This window comes from Quercus suber, unplaced genomic scaffold (assembly GCF_002906115.3).
Source record: "Quercus suber isolate HL8 unplaced genomic scaffold, Cork oak 2.0 scaffold_488, whole genome shotgun sequence".
Taxonomy (NCBI): Eukaryota; Viridiplantae; Streptophyta; class Magnoliopsida; order Fagales; family Fagaceae; genus Quercus; species Quercus suber.
In genome coordinates, this window is record NW_027069938.1 from 244,378 (window position 1) to 258,718 (window position 14,341).

Here is a 14,341-nt window from a genome sequence, read left to right on the forward strand (position 1 = left end):
TGGGTCATCATATCTTGTGTTCATTTATTTTCCGCTGCTTTATATCTTGATATGATTATTTGATTGCTTTAACCTAGAATTGCATAATTTGACTAAGTAACAACTTGGCTAATTAATCTAGGCTAACCAATCTGGTTGTGTTTTAAGAGGTCTAAAACCGTTCAAATACTTTAACAAATTCTAAAATTCAAAATATACCCCACCTTGTGTCCCATCATATATATATATATATATGAAGGGTTGGGACCCTCATGTAGTCATGTCTTAGAGGTGTTAGCGTGTTCAAAAGGTGTCTGCTGTCTAACACATGTTGGACACAGACACAAAGCCCAAATAAGGTTTCCATGCTTCCTGAAGCTTGTGGGTTTGTAATATTTTTTCTTTTAAATAGAGAGAAATTATATTCAATTTATAATAAACACATATATGAATCATACATGTGTGTGTATATATATACCTTTTACAAACTAAGGTTAACTAAGAACTCCAAAATAAAATTGTTGGCTACATCACTAATCATTTAGTCATTTTTATAGGTATGAATCAGAAGTTGTTCAGGAAATTATTGACATGATACTTCATGAATTAAATCGTGAATTCCCAAATGCTTGTGAGCACCTTGTTGGAATGGACTCTCATGTCGAGAAAATTATGAACTTATGTGGCACTGAACTAGATGGTGTTCGTTTTATAGGGATTTGGGGGATGGGCGACATTGGTAAGACCACTCTGGCATATTTCATTTATAAAAGAATTTGCCTTCAATTTGAAGCTAGTAGCTTTATTTATAATGTTAGAGAAACGGTTAAAAAACATGGTATTGTTTATTTACAAAAACAACTTCTTTCTGAGGCCTTTATGGAAAAAGAAGCAAATATTTGGAATCATCATGTGGGAATCGGATTGATAAAGAAGATACTACCTGCCAAAAAGGTTCTTCTTATTGTTGATGATGTTGATAAATATGAACAACTACAAGCATTAGCAGGGAATCATGATTGGTTCAGTCAGGGAAGTAGGATCATTGTAACAACTAAGGATAAGCACCTGTTGGAAATGTGTAGGGTGGATTATATATATAGAGTAGGGGGACTAGCCAATGATAAATCCCTTGAGCTCTTTAGTTTGACAGTGTTTAATAAAACCACTCCTAGAAAAGAATTTTTGGATCTGTCCAAAGGTTTTGTGAAGTGTGCTAAAGGCCTTCCTTTAGCTCTTAAAGTTTTGGGTTCCTCCTTGATTGGTAAAACAAGAAGTGTGTGGGAAAATTACTTAGATCAACTAAAAGAAAATCATGATGGAGAAATTCTAGATATGCTAGAAATAGGTTATAAGGGATTGAAGGATACTATCAAAAATCTATTTCTAGATATTGCGTGTTTCTTCAAAGGGGAAGACAAAGATCGAGTGGTAGATATAGAAGGTTCTAGTTGCTATATGGATTTGGAAACTCTCAATGACAAATCTCTCATTACCATTTTAGGGAGAAAATTGTGGATGCATGATTTGCTACAAGAAATGGGTTGGAGAATCGTTTGTCGTGAATCATTTCAAGAGCCTGGAAGACGTAGTAGGTTATGGCTTTGTGAGGTTATATTCCATGTACTAAAGAACAATACGGTAAGTGGACTGGTACGTAGATATAAATGTAGAAAAGTTTATGTTTTTATATGGCTCATAATTATTTGTTGGATCTTGCCCTACACTAATTTCATTGTTTGTAAATATCAGGGAACAAAAATTGTTGAAGGCATGGTGCTAAACTCGCCTCTGCATAAAGAAGACTTGAATGCCATAGCCTTCTCAAATATGAAAAGACTAAGGATGATTAAAATTTGCAATGTGCACCTTCCACAAGGCCTTAGTTTTCTTTCTAATGAGTTAAGAGTGATGGAATGGCACGATTACCCTTTGAAATTCATGCCAAGGCATTTTCAACCAAACAATCTTGTTGAACTCATTATGCCTCATAGCCACATTAAGCAACTACCAAAGGAATTTAGTGTAAGTATTTTACTAATGCAACGGCCTTTTTTTTAGCTTAGATCGACTAAATTCCTGACTACTTCATTTTTCATATCTATTTATTGTTTTATCACAGAACTTGGACAAGTTAAACTCATGGATCTTAGTAACTCCCAAAACTCAATCAAGACTCCAAATTTTAATGGACTCCAAAGTCTTGAGAGGCTAATTCTTCGAGGTTGCATAAGATTGTATAAGCTTCACCCATCCGTTGGATCTCTCAAACGCTTGTTAGAGCTTAATTTGGATGGAACTGCTATAGAAGAACTACCTTTAACAATTGAGGATTTGACCAGTTTAACTTTGTTAAGTCTTCAAAATTGCAAAAAAAAAATAAATAAATAAAATTGGGCTTCCCCAGTGTGTGTTTGCCATCTCTTAAAATTCTCATTCTAAAAGGATGTAATAAGGTTCAACCACCTAAATCATGGCTTCTGCAAGGACTCTCCCTTATCTGTGCTCCACATGATTTATTGAAAGATTGCTTCTTCCCTACCCAAGATCCCACCTACTTGTTACGGCCAAGGTCATCTGGGTTAAGCTTCATGGTATCTTTGGATCTAAGTGACTGCAATTTATTAGACGGAGCACTCCCCAATGATCTTAGTTGCTTATCCTTGTTGCGGTCTCTGAATTTGAGCAACAACAATTTTACACACTTGCCTAGTAGCATTTCTCAGCTTTCTAGTCTTAAAATTTTTGAGTTGAAAGATTGCAGTAGGCTTCAATCATTGCCAGATCTTCCCTTAAGTACACTATATGTAACGGCACAAGGATGTCCACTGGAAAATTATTCGAATCAAGTTATGTGGACGTCGGGTGAAACAGGATTCACTACTGTTGGTTTTTATGGGAATGAAGGAGAAATTACTTACTCAGGTTTGTTTACGCCAGTAGATCAGTTAGAGCTACTGTGGGAAAGACATGTGAAGGTAACTCTCTCTCTCTTTCAAACACACACACGCATGCATTGTACATCATTATACTTACTATTTTAAATATGAAATAGGCGGCAATTAACCAAGATGTTGAACTTGGCATCTATTCACTTGTAACTGAAATTCCCAAGTGGTTCATCGGTCAGGGCCCTCCATCATCTTTAACAATCCCTTCTTCTGATTTATGGACAAATAGTTATTCGAGAGGAATTGCTCTATCTGTTGTTTGTGTAGTCTCTGAAAATTTTAATGACCTTTCTTCTGGGCCGGATTTAAAATTTCTTGCAGAGTTCAATTTTCGTTCCAATGTGAATAGAGTTCGTGTAGAATATTATCCTCTAGTCCTAAAGCTCAATGGATTCCTCGATGCTAGTTCATTTACATTTCATGTATACATACCAGCTGCCAGACTTGGAGACCACTTAGATGACTGTGATTGCATTGGTGCTTCGATTGCAATTGAACACCCTTTTATCGAGCCTACAATGTGTGGTGTGCTTATAGTGTTCAGTCAAGATGTGGAAGGATTTGCACAAGCTATATTCCCAGATGGTGTCCAGAGCTATCCACGTCCTGGAAGTTCCATATCCAAATGCCAGGTTGATATGGTGGAATCTAGTATGTCCGAAGGCCAAAATGACTCAAACATCATGCAAGAAAAAAAGTTCAAGTGTTTGCTTTCGACATTGTATCAGGTTTCCTGTGATCTTCCCAAAACACCATATTTCGGTATCTCATTTTATCTCACTCGCTGAACTTAAATTTATGTAAAGTGTCCATACTCTTTTATATCATGTGTAAAGTGTAGATATTCTTGAAAAATGTGGATGTTGTGTGAAGTAGTATACACTCAGGGTGTCAAACGATAATTTCCCATTTTATTGTTTGACAAATTAAGACAAGCTTGTGACAAAACTCAGGACTGCCGCAGGTAACACTACTTGGATAAAACTTCAAATCAGAAGTTAATTTACAAATTAAGGCAAAAGTAGAAAAGCTTATTAGTGCTAGCTTTGTCAAACCTTGCCATTATCCCAATTGGCTTACCAATATTTTTCTCATGTTGAAGAAAAATAGTTCGATCAGCTACTGCATTTAATGGACTCCAAAGTCTTGAGAGGCTAATTCTTCGAGGTTGCATAAGATTGTATAAGCTTCACCCATCCGTTGGATCTCTCAAACGCTTGTTAGAGCTTAATTTGGATGGAACTGCTATAGAAGAACTACCTTTAACAATTGAGGATTTGACCAGTTTAACTTTGTTAAGTCTTCAAAATTGCAAAAAAAAAATAAATAAATAAAATTGGGCTTCCCCAGTGTGTGTTTGCCATCTCTTAAAATTCTCATTCTAAAAGGATGTAATAAGGTTCAACCACCTAAATCATGGCTTCTGCAAGGACTCTGCCTTATCTGTGCTCCACATGATTTATTGAAAGATTGCTTCTTCCCTACCCAAGATCCCACCTACTTGTTACGGCCAAGGTCATCTGGGTTAAGCTTCATGGTATCTTTGGATCTAAGTGACTGCAATTTATTAGACGGAGCACTCCCCAATGATCTTAGTTGCTTATCCTTGTTGCGGTCTCTGAATTTGAGCAACAACAATTTTACACACTTGCCTAGTAGCATTTCTCAGCTTTCTAGTCTTAAAATTTTTGAGTTGAAAGATTGCAGTAGGCTTCAATCATTGCCAGATCTTCCCTTAAGTACACTATATGTAACGGCACAAGGATGTCCACTGGAAAATTATTCGAATCAAGTTATGTGGACGTCGGGTGAAACAGGATTCACTACTGTTGGTTTTTATGGGAATGAAGGAGAAATTACTTACTCAGGTTTGTTTACGCCAGTAGATCAGTTAGAGCTACTGTGGGAAAGACATGTGAAGGTAACTCTCTCTCTCTTTCAAACACACACAAGCATGCATTGTACATCATTATACTTACTATTTTAAATATGAAATAGGCGGCAATTAACCAAGATGTTGAACTTGGCATCTATTCACTTGTAACTGAAATTCCCAAGTGGTTCATCGGTCAGGGCCCTCCATCATCTTTAACAATCCCTTCTTCTGATTTATGGACAAATAGTTATTCGAGAGGAATTGCTCTATCTGTTGTTTGTGTAGTCTCTGAAAATTTTAATGACCTTTCTTCTGGGCCGGATTTAAAATTTCTTGCAGAGTTCAATTTTCGTTCCAATGTGAATAGAGTTCGTGTAGAATATTATCCTCTAGTCCTAAAGCTCAATGGATTCCTCGATGCTAGTTCATTTACATTTCATGTATACATACCAGCTGCCAGACTTGGAGACCACTTAGATGACTGTGATTGCATTGGTGCTTCGATTGCAATTGAACACCCTTTTATCGAGCCTACAATGTGTGGTGTGCGTATAGTGTTCAGTCAAGATGAGGAAGGATTTGCACAAGCTATATTCCCAGATGGTGTCCAGAGCTATCCACGTCCTGGAAGTTCCATATCCAAATGCCAGGTTGATATGGTGGAATCTAGTATGTCCGAAGGCCAAAATGACTCAAACATCATGCAAGAAAAAAAGTTCAAGTGTTTGCTTTCGACATTGTATCAGGTTTCCTGTGATCTTCCCAAAACACCATATTTCGGTATCTCATTTTATCTCACTCACTGAACTTAAATTTATGTAAAGTGTCCATACTCTTTTATATCATGTGTAAAGTGTAGATATTCTTGAAAAATGTGGATGTTGTGTGAAGTAGTATACACTCAGGGTGTCAAACGATAATTTCCCATTTTATTGTTTGACAAATTAAGACAAGCTTGTGACAAAACTCAGGACTGCCGCAGGTAACACTACTTGGATAAAACTTCAAATCAGAAGTTAATTTACAAATTAAGGCAAAAGTAGAAAAGCTTATTAGTGCTAGCTTTGTCAAACCTTGCCATTATCCCAATTGGCTTACCAATATTTTTCTCATGTTGAAGAAAAATAGTTCGATCAGCTACTGCCTGGATTTCAGAGATTTTCCTCTAACCAACATATATGCTCTCATGAACGCCTCCAATAACAATAAAATGTTCTTTATCATGAATGGTTTTTCTGGATACAACCAAATCAAGATGCAACCAACAGTGCATAGAAAACTTCCTTCAAAATGCCTATGGGGATTTTTTACTACAAGTTTATGCCATTTGGATTGAAGAACATCCGGGAAACCATGGTTGTGAAATCCAAAGCAGCTAACGATTACATTTCCCATTTAAAGACTTATCTTTGAAAGATGCAGACTATATCCATCTCAAAGTTTTTAGGGAATTTAAAAGCTTCTAAAAGCTTAGCAGCATCTCCTTCAAAAATGATGTTAGTTAATTCTAAAACTAGCCTAACACATCAAACAAATAACCAAAGCTTCTGCCCAAATTACATCCTCTGACTGTTCACGCTTGGCCCATCATCGTAAATTACTCCCTACTCATTTTGGTGCAGCAGTATCCCTCCTTTACAGTAACACCAAAAGTATTTTTCATTTTCGTTGGAGGGGACTTCACTTCGTTGGAGAATGATTATTAAGGTTCTTTTGGATTTATGGTGTTATTTGGAAACGATTTTTTTTTACTCTGAATATGAGAAACGATTTCTTACGTTCATGAATTGTTTTGATTCTTGCTAGCACACGCATAACGTTGCCCCCAAAAAAAGAGTAAACTCTTTGGCCCTATCCACAATCCAAGTTGAAAGAAAGAGTTTGGCTGATAATGACTTCTCACATTGGTAAGTAGAAGAAATGGAGATTAGGATGGATAGACCATAAAGAGGTTGTCCTAATTGTAGAACAAAAATGGTCTTTCGTGAAAATATGAATGGTTGTTTCAGTTGGGATCCCACAGAAGATGCATTTGTCAACTAAAGCCCCATTTTAATCTCCCATCCATCTTAAGGCAAGGTCGCTGTAAGATTTGGGGCTACATTCGGCATCCTAAATTTTGAGACAAAAGCATCGGTTTAGAATTTTGAAGATCAGACTAAAATCTTCTGAACATGAAGTCCAAGTAGGAGGTGACTCTCATCGGGTAACACAAAGAAGGACATTAAATAGGATGGCATAGCAAATGCCACAAATCTAATTAACATGGCTTGAGCAGCCTAGGATAATCATTTTTGCTTTCACCCTTGTAATTTGTATTGAAATTTTGCACCGCACCTTCAAAGGCTTTGGATTTAATGGCACTAATTTTGAGTGGCAAGCCTAGATAGTTGGCTTTAGCATCTTCAATTGTAAACCCCATGATTGAGGATAAACGAGCTCTTTCAGCTATACTAATGCTCCTGCTGAAGATCTGAGACTTTAGTAGGAACATATTGACTGCTTTAGCTGACCAGGCCGTGTAAATGATATTAGAAATGAATGCAGTTGACAGATGGCTAGCGAAAGCTCTGCTCACTTTTACCTCTTACGGTTAGCCCCAAATAGCCTGTCCATTGAAAGTTTGTAACTACACCCTTCAAAGAACCTCGACAACAGAGATTAATAAGAAAGGGGAATCATTGAGGTTTGAAGAATCATGGTAACTGTCAATGATTAAGATAGAGAGAGCATCATTGAGATGCATTGCTCTATCCACTACACCCATTGCTCTGAGAATCCAAAACACCTGAGCTGTTGGAGAATGAAAGACCACTCAAGCCTAACATAGGCTTTCTCCATATCTACCTTCAAGCCAATCAATCCTTGTCTACTTTGCTTCAAGCTCACAGAACGAAATGATTTACTGGGCTAAGATACAAATATCCCAGATTCTTCTTCCATGAACAAATTTACATGCCAATTAGATATCTAGGAAGAAGAGGCTTTAACACCAATCAAAAAAAAAGAGGCTTGAACAAATTTGCAAGAATTTTGGAATTTGCATTGTTAATAACATTGCAAAGAGATATTTGTTGGAATTGACTTACAGTGGCTGAATTCTCTATTTTTAGGATGAGAGTGATGACATTATGAATAAATTGCAGAAGAATGAGCTCTTCCTCAAAGAAGCAGGTGATGGAAACTAAGGCATTGCCTGTTTTCCCTTGAGAAAATCTATGGCATGATTTATCCTATAGATTATTCTCACAGAAATTATTATCATCTCAGGGCAAGGAAATCTTCCTCAAACCTTAAGGGAGGAGGATAGTATAATTCATGCATTTTTTTAATTATTGAGTTTTCTTTCTTTAATAATTTATCCCTCCCTCTGTTAGACAAGCTAGGCTGAGAGATATTCTTGCCTCTTCTCCCCAATGAAAACTTACCATTTAGCAAAAGAAAAAAGAAAACGAGGTTTTGGCCCAATGGAAAGGGAGAAGGGAGATTAAATTAGTGACCTTTGTTTCATGAGACGGGGTTTCTATCTGGTTTTGTTACTGTTTAGAATTCCAAGTAATTAACACATGGTTTGGTCATAATCCATCAAATAAAATCCATGAAGAAAACAGGTGGCATCCTATGTGAGGAGCTGAAGAAAAATAGCTTCATTATATGAAAAAAAAAATCCAAAAGTGAACAAATTTTGAAATGTAACAGAATAAAATATATAGATCGGATGATCAAATTGCATAACGTAGTTGGCTTTGATTGTTTAGCTTCTAGATGAATATAGATAGCATTGTAATTGCAGCAGTTTGTGCAAAATCCCACACTACCATCATGATTACTCCGCCATGGTAAATTGAAAATAAGTTACAATTGTTGAGCTCCCTTTGAAAACTTGAAAGTTGACAAATACAGAAATGATCATCTGAGATTAATCCCACTTTTGGATCAATCTCAATTTCCTCTTGTCACTATACACTTTGGGACCTTATGACTATGACTTTATTATATAGTATCAGACACATAAAATGAAAATTCTGTAACATCTCAGCTTAGCAAGTACTTGTAAGACATCAATTTTTCAGAAAACTTACTTGACAACATGAGCAAGATCAAAAGCTTCGCAAAACCAAGTTTCGGCTCTGGCTATTGTTGCCTAACTTGAATTTCCCACTCCAGGAAACAGATCTCTTCATGAAAATAGGCCTACTTGGCAGCAATCTCGCTTTTGAAGAACTACCCAATAATCTCAACAAATTCCTATTCCCATCACCTCTATTTCCAACAATTCTTGTGTTTTCATTCAATTTTACCAATTGGGTTTCTGAATTCCCAGCAGACTCTACTGGAACAATATTTGCAACAGCAAGACTGATCCTTGAAGCTGACAAAGAGTCCATAGAAACTGATCTTCTCAATGGTTGTATGTCATTCACTTCCACATTTGAATTCCCACATCTCTTCGCATCATTCTCAGACACTGATCCACCTTCTTCCTCTACACCAATCCTTAACTCACAAACCTCTTCTTCAATGTCCCGATCGGATTCACTATTACTATGTGAAATCTCCACTTGGGCTTCTTCCCCTGCATCTAAATTCTCGACATCAGGCTCTGGCACCGGCGTCATGGACGTGCTATTGATGATAGGCGCACGGCACATGGGGCAATTGGTGTGTGATCGAAGCCAAGTATCAATACAAGGGATGTGAAAGGCATGACTACACTTGGGTAACAGTCTAAGACTCTCATCTTCTTCAAACTCGCCCAAGCAAACAGAGCACTCTGTTCCTTCAACAAGACCATCACCTCTCTTATACTTGCAAACCCTGATTGAACTTATAACTGATGGTTGTAGACCAACGGTGCGTATGTACCAGACGGGATGGTCAATGATAGGTCCTTCTTCATCAAAAAACTCATCCTGGCTCTCCTCAGTTTGTGGCTGTGTGCCCCTCCTTGAGTTGCGCCGGCGTAAATAGTAGCGTGAATAGATAGCCAAAAAGCAAACGATAATAAAAGCAGCTGCGACAACTGCGCATATGGCGATCACGTAAGGTGGGATCTTATTGGATTTTCCTGATTGATCATTGAAAGAGGAGGGGATGCTTGGTGGAGGTATCGGAGGATATGAGTAATGGCAGATACTCGGACAGGGATTTAGACAGTCTTCTGGGCAATAGCCATCATGAAGATAAAAGGTAAAACAGGATATACAGACAGGCGACAAGGTTCCATTGTTACTATCGTCTAATAGCTTTCTATGAAGAAAACCCATTTCAAGAGTCAGGGATTTAGTTATGCAGACAAAGAAAACACCAAAGCAAAACCATCAGACAGAGAGAGAGAGAAGTTCAAGGTTAGGCGGTAGTTGAAGTGAACAAAGAGAGAAGAATTGTAGGTAGCAATTGGGAACAGGTTTGGTTCAAAGACGGCTTCTTTCGTTAAAGGGTGATGTTTGAATTGGACAATAATGGAGAACAGAGATTGGACATTGGAGATTAGCTGAGCTGTGTGACCTTTCTTTTTGATTGTTTATGCGTTGCTTGTTTGACTTTCTAACTCTGCGTTTGTCTTTTATCATTTTATGGAGGCAGGCTTTTCTGGACTTTTTGGTTCTAGCCAGGCCAGATAAACTCGAATCATTTTTTTTTTTTTTTTTTCCCAATAGGAAAGATTTACCATTAAAAAAATTAATGGGAAACAAAATATTAATCACGTCGAGACAATTTCGAGAGTTCATTCTTATAGGATTAAAAAAAAGAATCCTTTTTGTTTCCCTATCAAAAGTACAAGAAAAGGCATGAGTGATGCAAAATTACATGAATTGACAAAAATTTTAGTGAACGTATAACATTTCAAATAAATTTTTTTTTTTTTTTTTTTAAATTTAGTGAACGTATAACATTTCAAAATTTTTTTTTTTTTTTTTTTTTGAAGCCTTAAAAAAAATCTTTTAGAGAAAGTTTAACAACATAATTTTTTATGCCACAGTTTTTATTACAACACTGATATGGTCAATATTGAATAGTGGAGAAAAAAGCCGCATTTGGGGCACAAAACTTGTAGACGTAGAACAATTGTTTATTTTTATCAGTTTCTGACATTCAAGCAGAGTATGTTGCCCACAAAGTTTGCAAAGTACTGTAGTTTTAGATAGTTTAACTTGTAAAATTTTTGAAAATTGAATAAGGGATTTAAGATTTAATCTTCACTTACACTAAAAATCGACTGATATCATAGTCTGATGATAAATAACACAATTATTAGAAACAACCGTCATATCTTAAAACTCTATCAAAAACAAAAACAAAAGAAATATGCACATAACAATATATAAGCATAACAGTGTGTTGTTTCGTGCATTCTTAATAGTTTAAAATACATATTATAACATGATAAATGTTATCACCACAATATATGCACAAAAATTTTAAATGGTAAGTTGTTGCTAGCTGTTGCCGGTAGGTAAAAAAGTAATTTTGGTGATGAGTTCAAATTAGAACTAATAACAACTTAACTCCAAAGATTTGTTAAGAAAGTGTGATGAAAATATTGTGGACATTGCACTTTTATTATTATTATTATTATTATTATTATTATTGAAGACTAATCTTATTCCAAATGCTAAACTTAAAAATACTAGTGACAAGACTTTATTAATCCAATGTTCCACTCCAGATGCTAGGGTTCAAATTCCAAAATTGATTCGTTGGAAAGATATTGCTCTTCCTAATGAATGGTTGTTGGAATGAGAAACTCAACCTACTAAATTTGCTTATGATGAAATTAATCTTGATTATATCCAATAGTGTCTTGATGGAATTGTTAAAATAAGTTTTGGTAATAATAACAACAAACCTTTAATGATTAATGAAAGAAGACATTCCTCAGCTTACCCCCTATTCAAGCAGTCATGCCTCACCCTACTACTCTTGTTGCTATATCTACTACCACACCTGCTAAGTCTTTTGCTAAGTCCAAAAAGAAGAAGTTTGCCTTCGATGGTCTCAACAGATCTGCCATAATTGCACTGTTAAAACAACAATGGAAGGATGAAGAAGAAGGTGCAAATACTAACTCAGAAGAAGAGGAAGATGACCAAGAATCTGGGGCATCCTCAGAAGCCTCTATTGCTAATAATGACAACCCTTATTATCCCTATAATCAAGAATTATTTGGATATGATGAAGCTTGCACACCAGACTTAGGTAAGAATTAACTATGTCGGCACAAATAGCCAAAACTATTAAACCTACTACCAAAAAAAAAAAAAATCCCTCGTTTGGTCCAATCGTCAACCCGCTCCAACGTCAAAGGGAATGACTTGTCTTTTTTTCTTTTTTTTAAATTCAGCCGACTTAATGATTTATCACATCCGCTTCTGGCTTCCCGATGTTTTTTTTTTTTTTTTGTGTGTGTGTGTGGCTTTGTTTTCGATTTTTAGGGCTATAGTTTGAGTCTTGCGACCTTATTCCTCTATTTCTCACATGGGTTTTCATGTTTTAGATGCATCAAAGCATGGCAAGGTTTTCCTTGATATAATTTGATCGGCCTAAATGGAAGCAGTTCCTCATTTTCTCTTCTAGATTCTTCATAGGTTATATCGGTAATAGCACTTGTGACTTGTAAGGTATGTTCACTCAAAATTGACTTTTCTTTAAGAAAAAATAATAATATTCAAAGTTCTCATGTTTATTGTTGGGGCAAATGTAGACCCCAGGTTGTGCCAAATTACCAATTTTAAGTCTTAGAGTAATAATTAACCAATTATGCTTGGAGATTCAGTTTCTATTAGTCATTCACACACCATATCGCAAAACAATAACAACGAAAGATAAAGAAACATGGCCAAAATGGCCAAATACCACAATTTTATGAAATTTTTAGCAAAAAACCACAGTTTCATAAATAAATGGCAATCTACCACTTTTTCTAGTACTCAAGTTTGGTGAACTCGAGTACCCTATTTTATAGTTCCACCGTGGCTACTGAGCTGAAAATTGGCGATTAAAAAAAATAAAGTGGTACTCGAGCTTGGTAAACTCGAGTACCATGTAACACAATACTCGAGTATACCAGGCTCGAGTACCTCTTATAAAAAAAAATACATAAATTTTTTTTTCTACAGTACTCGAGTTTACCAAACTCGAGTAACTGTGTAATTTTTTTTTTTTTTCTTGAGGATAATTGAAAAATAAACATAAAGATAAAAATAAGTAGCTTTTCTATGTTTTTATTTATTTAAATAGAAGTATTGTAAGATATAGAGATTTTAATTTCGAAATATGAATTTAATTTCTACATTGATTAAATTGTTCATTGTTTCTCATAAAAATTGTTCATTATTTTCTGTATAAACTATTTCTACAATTTTACATAAAATTATTTTCTGTTCAGCATTATTTAAGAAATTGTTTGCTCTCTTTTTTGCATAAATTATTTTCTGTTCACTATTTAAAAAATTGTTCACTGTTTTCTCATTAAACACCTAGTGAAATCGTGTTTTCTAAATTTAAACACCAAATTTGAATGTTTTTTCATGTTTAAATTCACAATAATCGAATATATTTTTCTGCATTAATAAAATATGTTTCTACATTTATGAAATGTTCTCTCTGCACATCATATTTACTGTATATTCAAATCTGTTTACTACATTCATAAAATCTGTTTTTTGCATTAATTAAAACTATTCACTGTTTTATCATAAAAATTGTTTACTCTTTTCTGCATTAACTATTTCTAGCATTGGCGCAGTTATTGCACTTAAATGGTTTTTGTGCTTTTCTAAATTTGTAATGAGTTCACCAAACTCAAGTACTAGAAAAGTGGTAGATTGCCATTTATTTCTGAACAGTGGTTTTTTGCTAAAAATCTCAAAAAATTGTGGTATTTGGCCATTTTGGCCTAAAGAACATTGTGATACGTGATGAAGAGAAAACTCGAGTCAGGAAAACAAATTATTATATATAGAGTGAAAGTTTTTACAATAGATTAAACCCTTAAAATTAATGTTAGGTCATGTAACACTTACTAATATGACCCCATACAGCTCCAAATTCTTGAGCTCTTCTTTCTATGGATCTTATGGAACCGCTCACGACTTCAAGAACCTCTTGAAGATTCTTCTAGTAGCTTGGTATGTATTGGATATAGCAACTTCAACTGGTTCGCCAAATCTTGAAGATGGTCTTCAACTTTAACCTAGAAGCTTAGATAATGATTGGGCTGGATCTAGAATCTATAAAGCAGCACAATTCTCAACATATCAAGTTAAGTGTCATGTATCACAAAATCTTGATTGATCGACATGAATCGAGATTTCAAAACTTGCAATTTTTTTGAGTACAAGTCTTGGACTTCAAATACACATGAACCAAATTCTCAAGACACAACTTTGTTTACGATTTGCCTACCTACACTACAGATCAACATTTATGATTTTCTTGGGAATGTTGTGTTGTTTGGATTTGATTTTGATTTGATGGCTTATTTCTCATTTGGATTGGTTTTTTTTTTTTTTTTTTGTTGGGGGGGAAATAC

General features: G+C 35.4%; 2 protein-coding genes across 2 annotated transcripts in view; one reads left to right on the forward strand and one right to left on the reverse strand.

The window, feature by feature from the left end:
- Positions 1–5,612, forward strand: part of LOC111990409 (disease resistance protein RUN1-like) — an 18,937-nt gene extending 13,325 nt beyond the window's left edge. Inside the window, exons 3-9 of the mRNA XM_065763043.1 lie at positions 537–1,620; positions 1,732–2,008; positions 2,102–2,320; positions 2,425–2,957; positions 3,035–3,581; positions 4,781–4,851; positions 4,929–5,612. Of these exons, the coding sequence (XP_065619115.1) occupies positions 537–1,620; positions 1,732–2,008; positions 2,102–2,320; positions 2,425–2,957; positions 3,035–3,581; positions 4,781–4,851; positions 4,929–5,612 (3,415 nt within the window). The remainder of the gene's footprint in view (positions 1–536; positions 1,621–1,731; positions 2,009–2,101; positions 2,321–2,424; positions 2,958–3,034; positions 3,582–4,780; positions 4,852–4,928) is intronic.
- A 2,990-nt stretch (positions 5,613–8,602) lies between these two features.
- On the reverse strand, positions 8,603–10,277 carry LOC111993514 (RING-H2 finger protein ATL54). Its single transcript, XM_024025355.2, has one exon. The coding sequence runs from the start codon at positions 10,071–10,073 to the stop codon at positions 8,907–8,909; it is 1,167 nt and encodes a 388-aa protein (XP_023881123.2). The 5' UTR covers positions 10,074–10,277; the 3' UTR covers positions 8,603–8,906.
- Between the last annotated feature and the right edge of the window lie 4,064 nt (positions 10,278–14,341).

Bases quoted from the DNA above. Each gene is read 5' to 3' on its own strand.
- LOC111993514 (XM_024025355.2), bottom strand. From the start codon at position 10,073: ATGGGTTTTCTTCATAGAAAGCTATTAGACGATAGTAACAATGGAACC.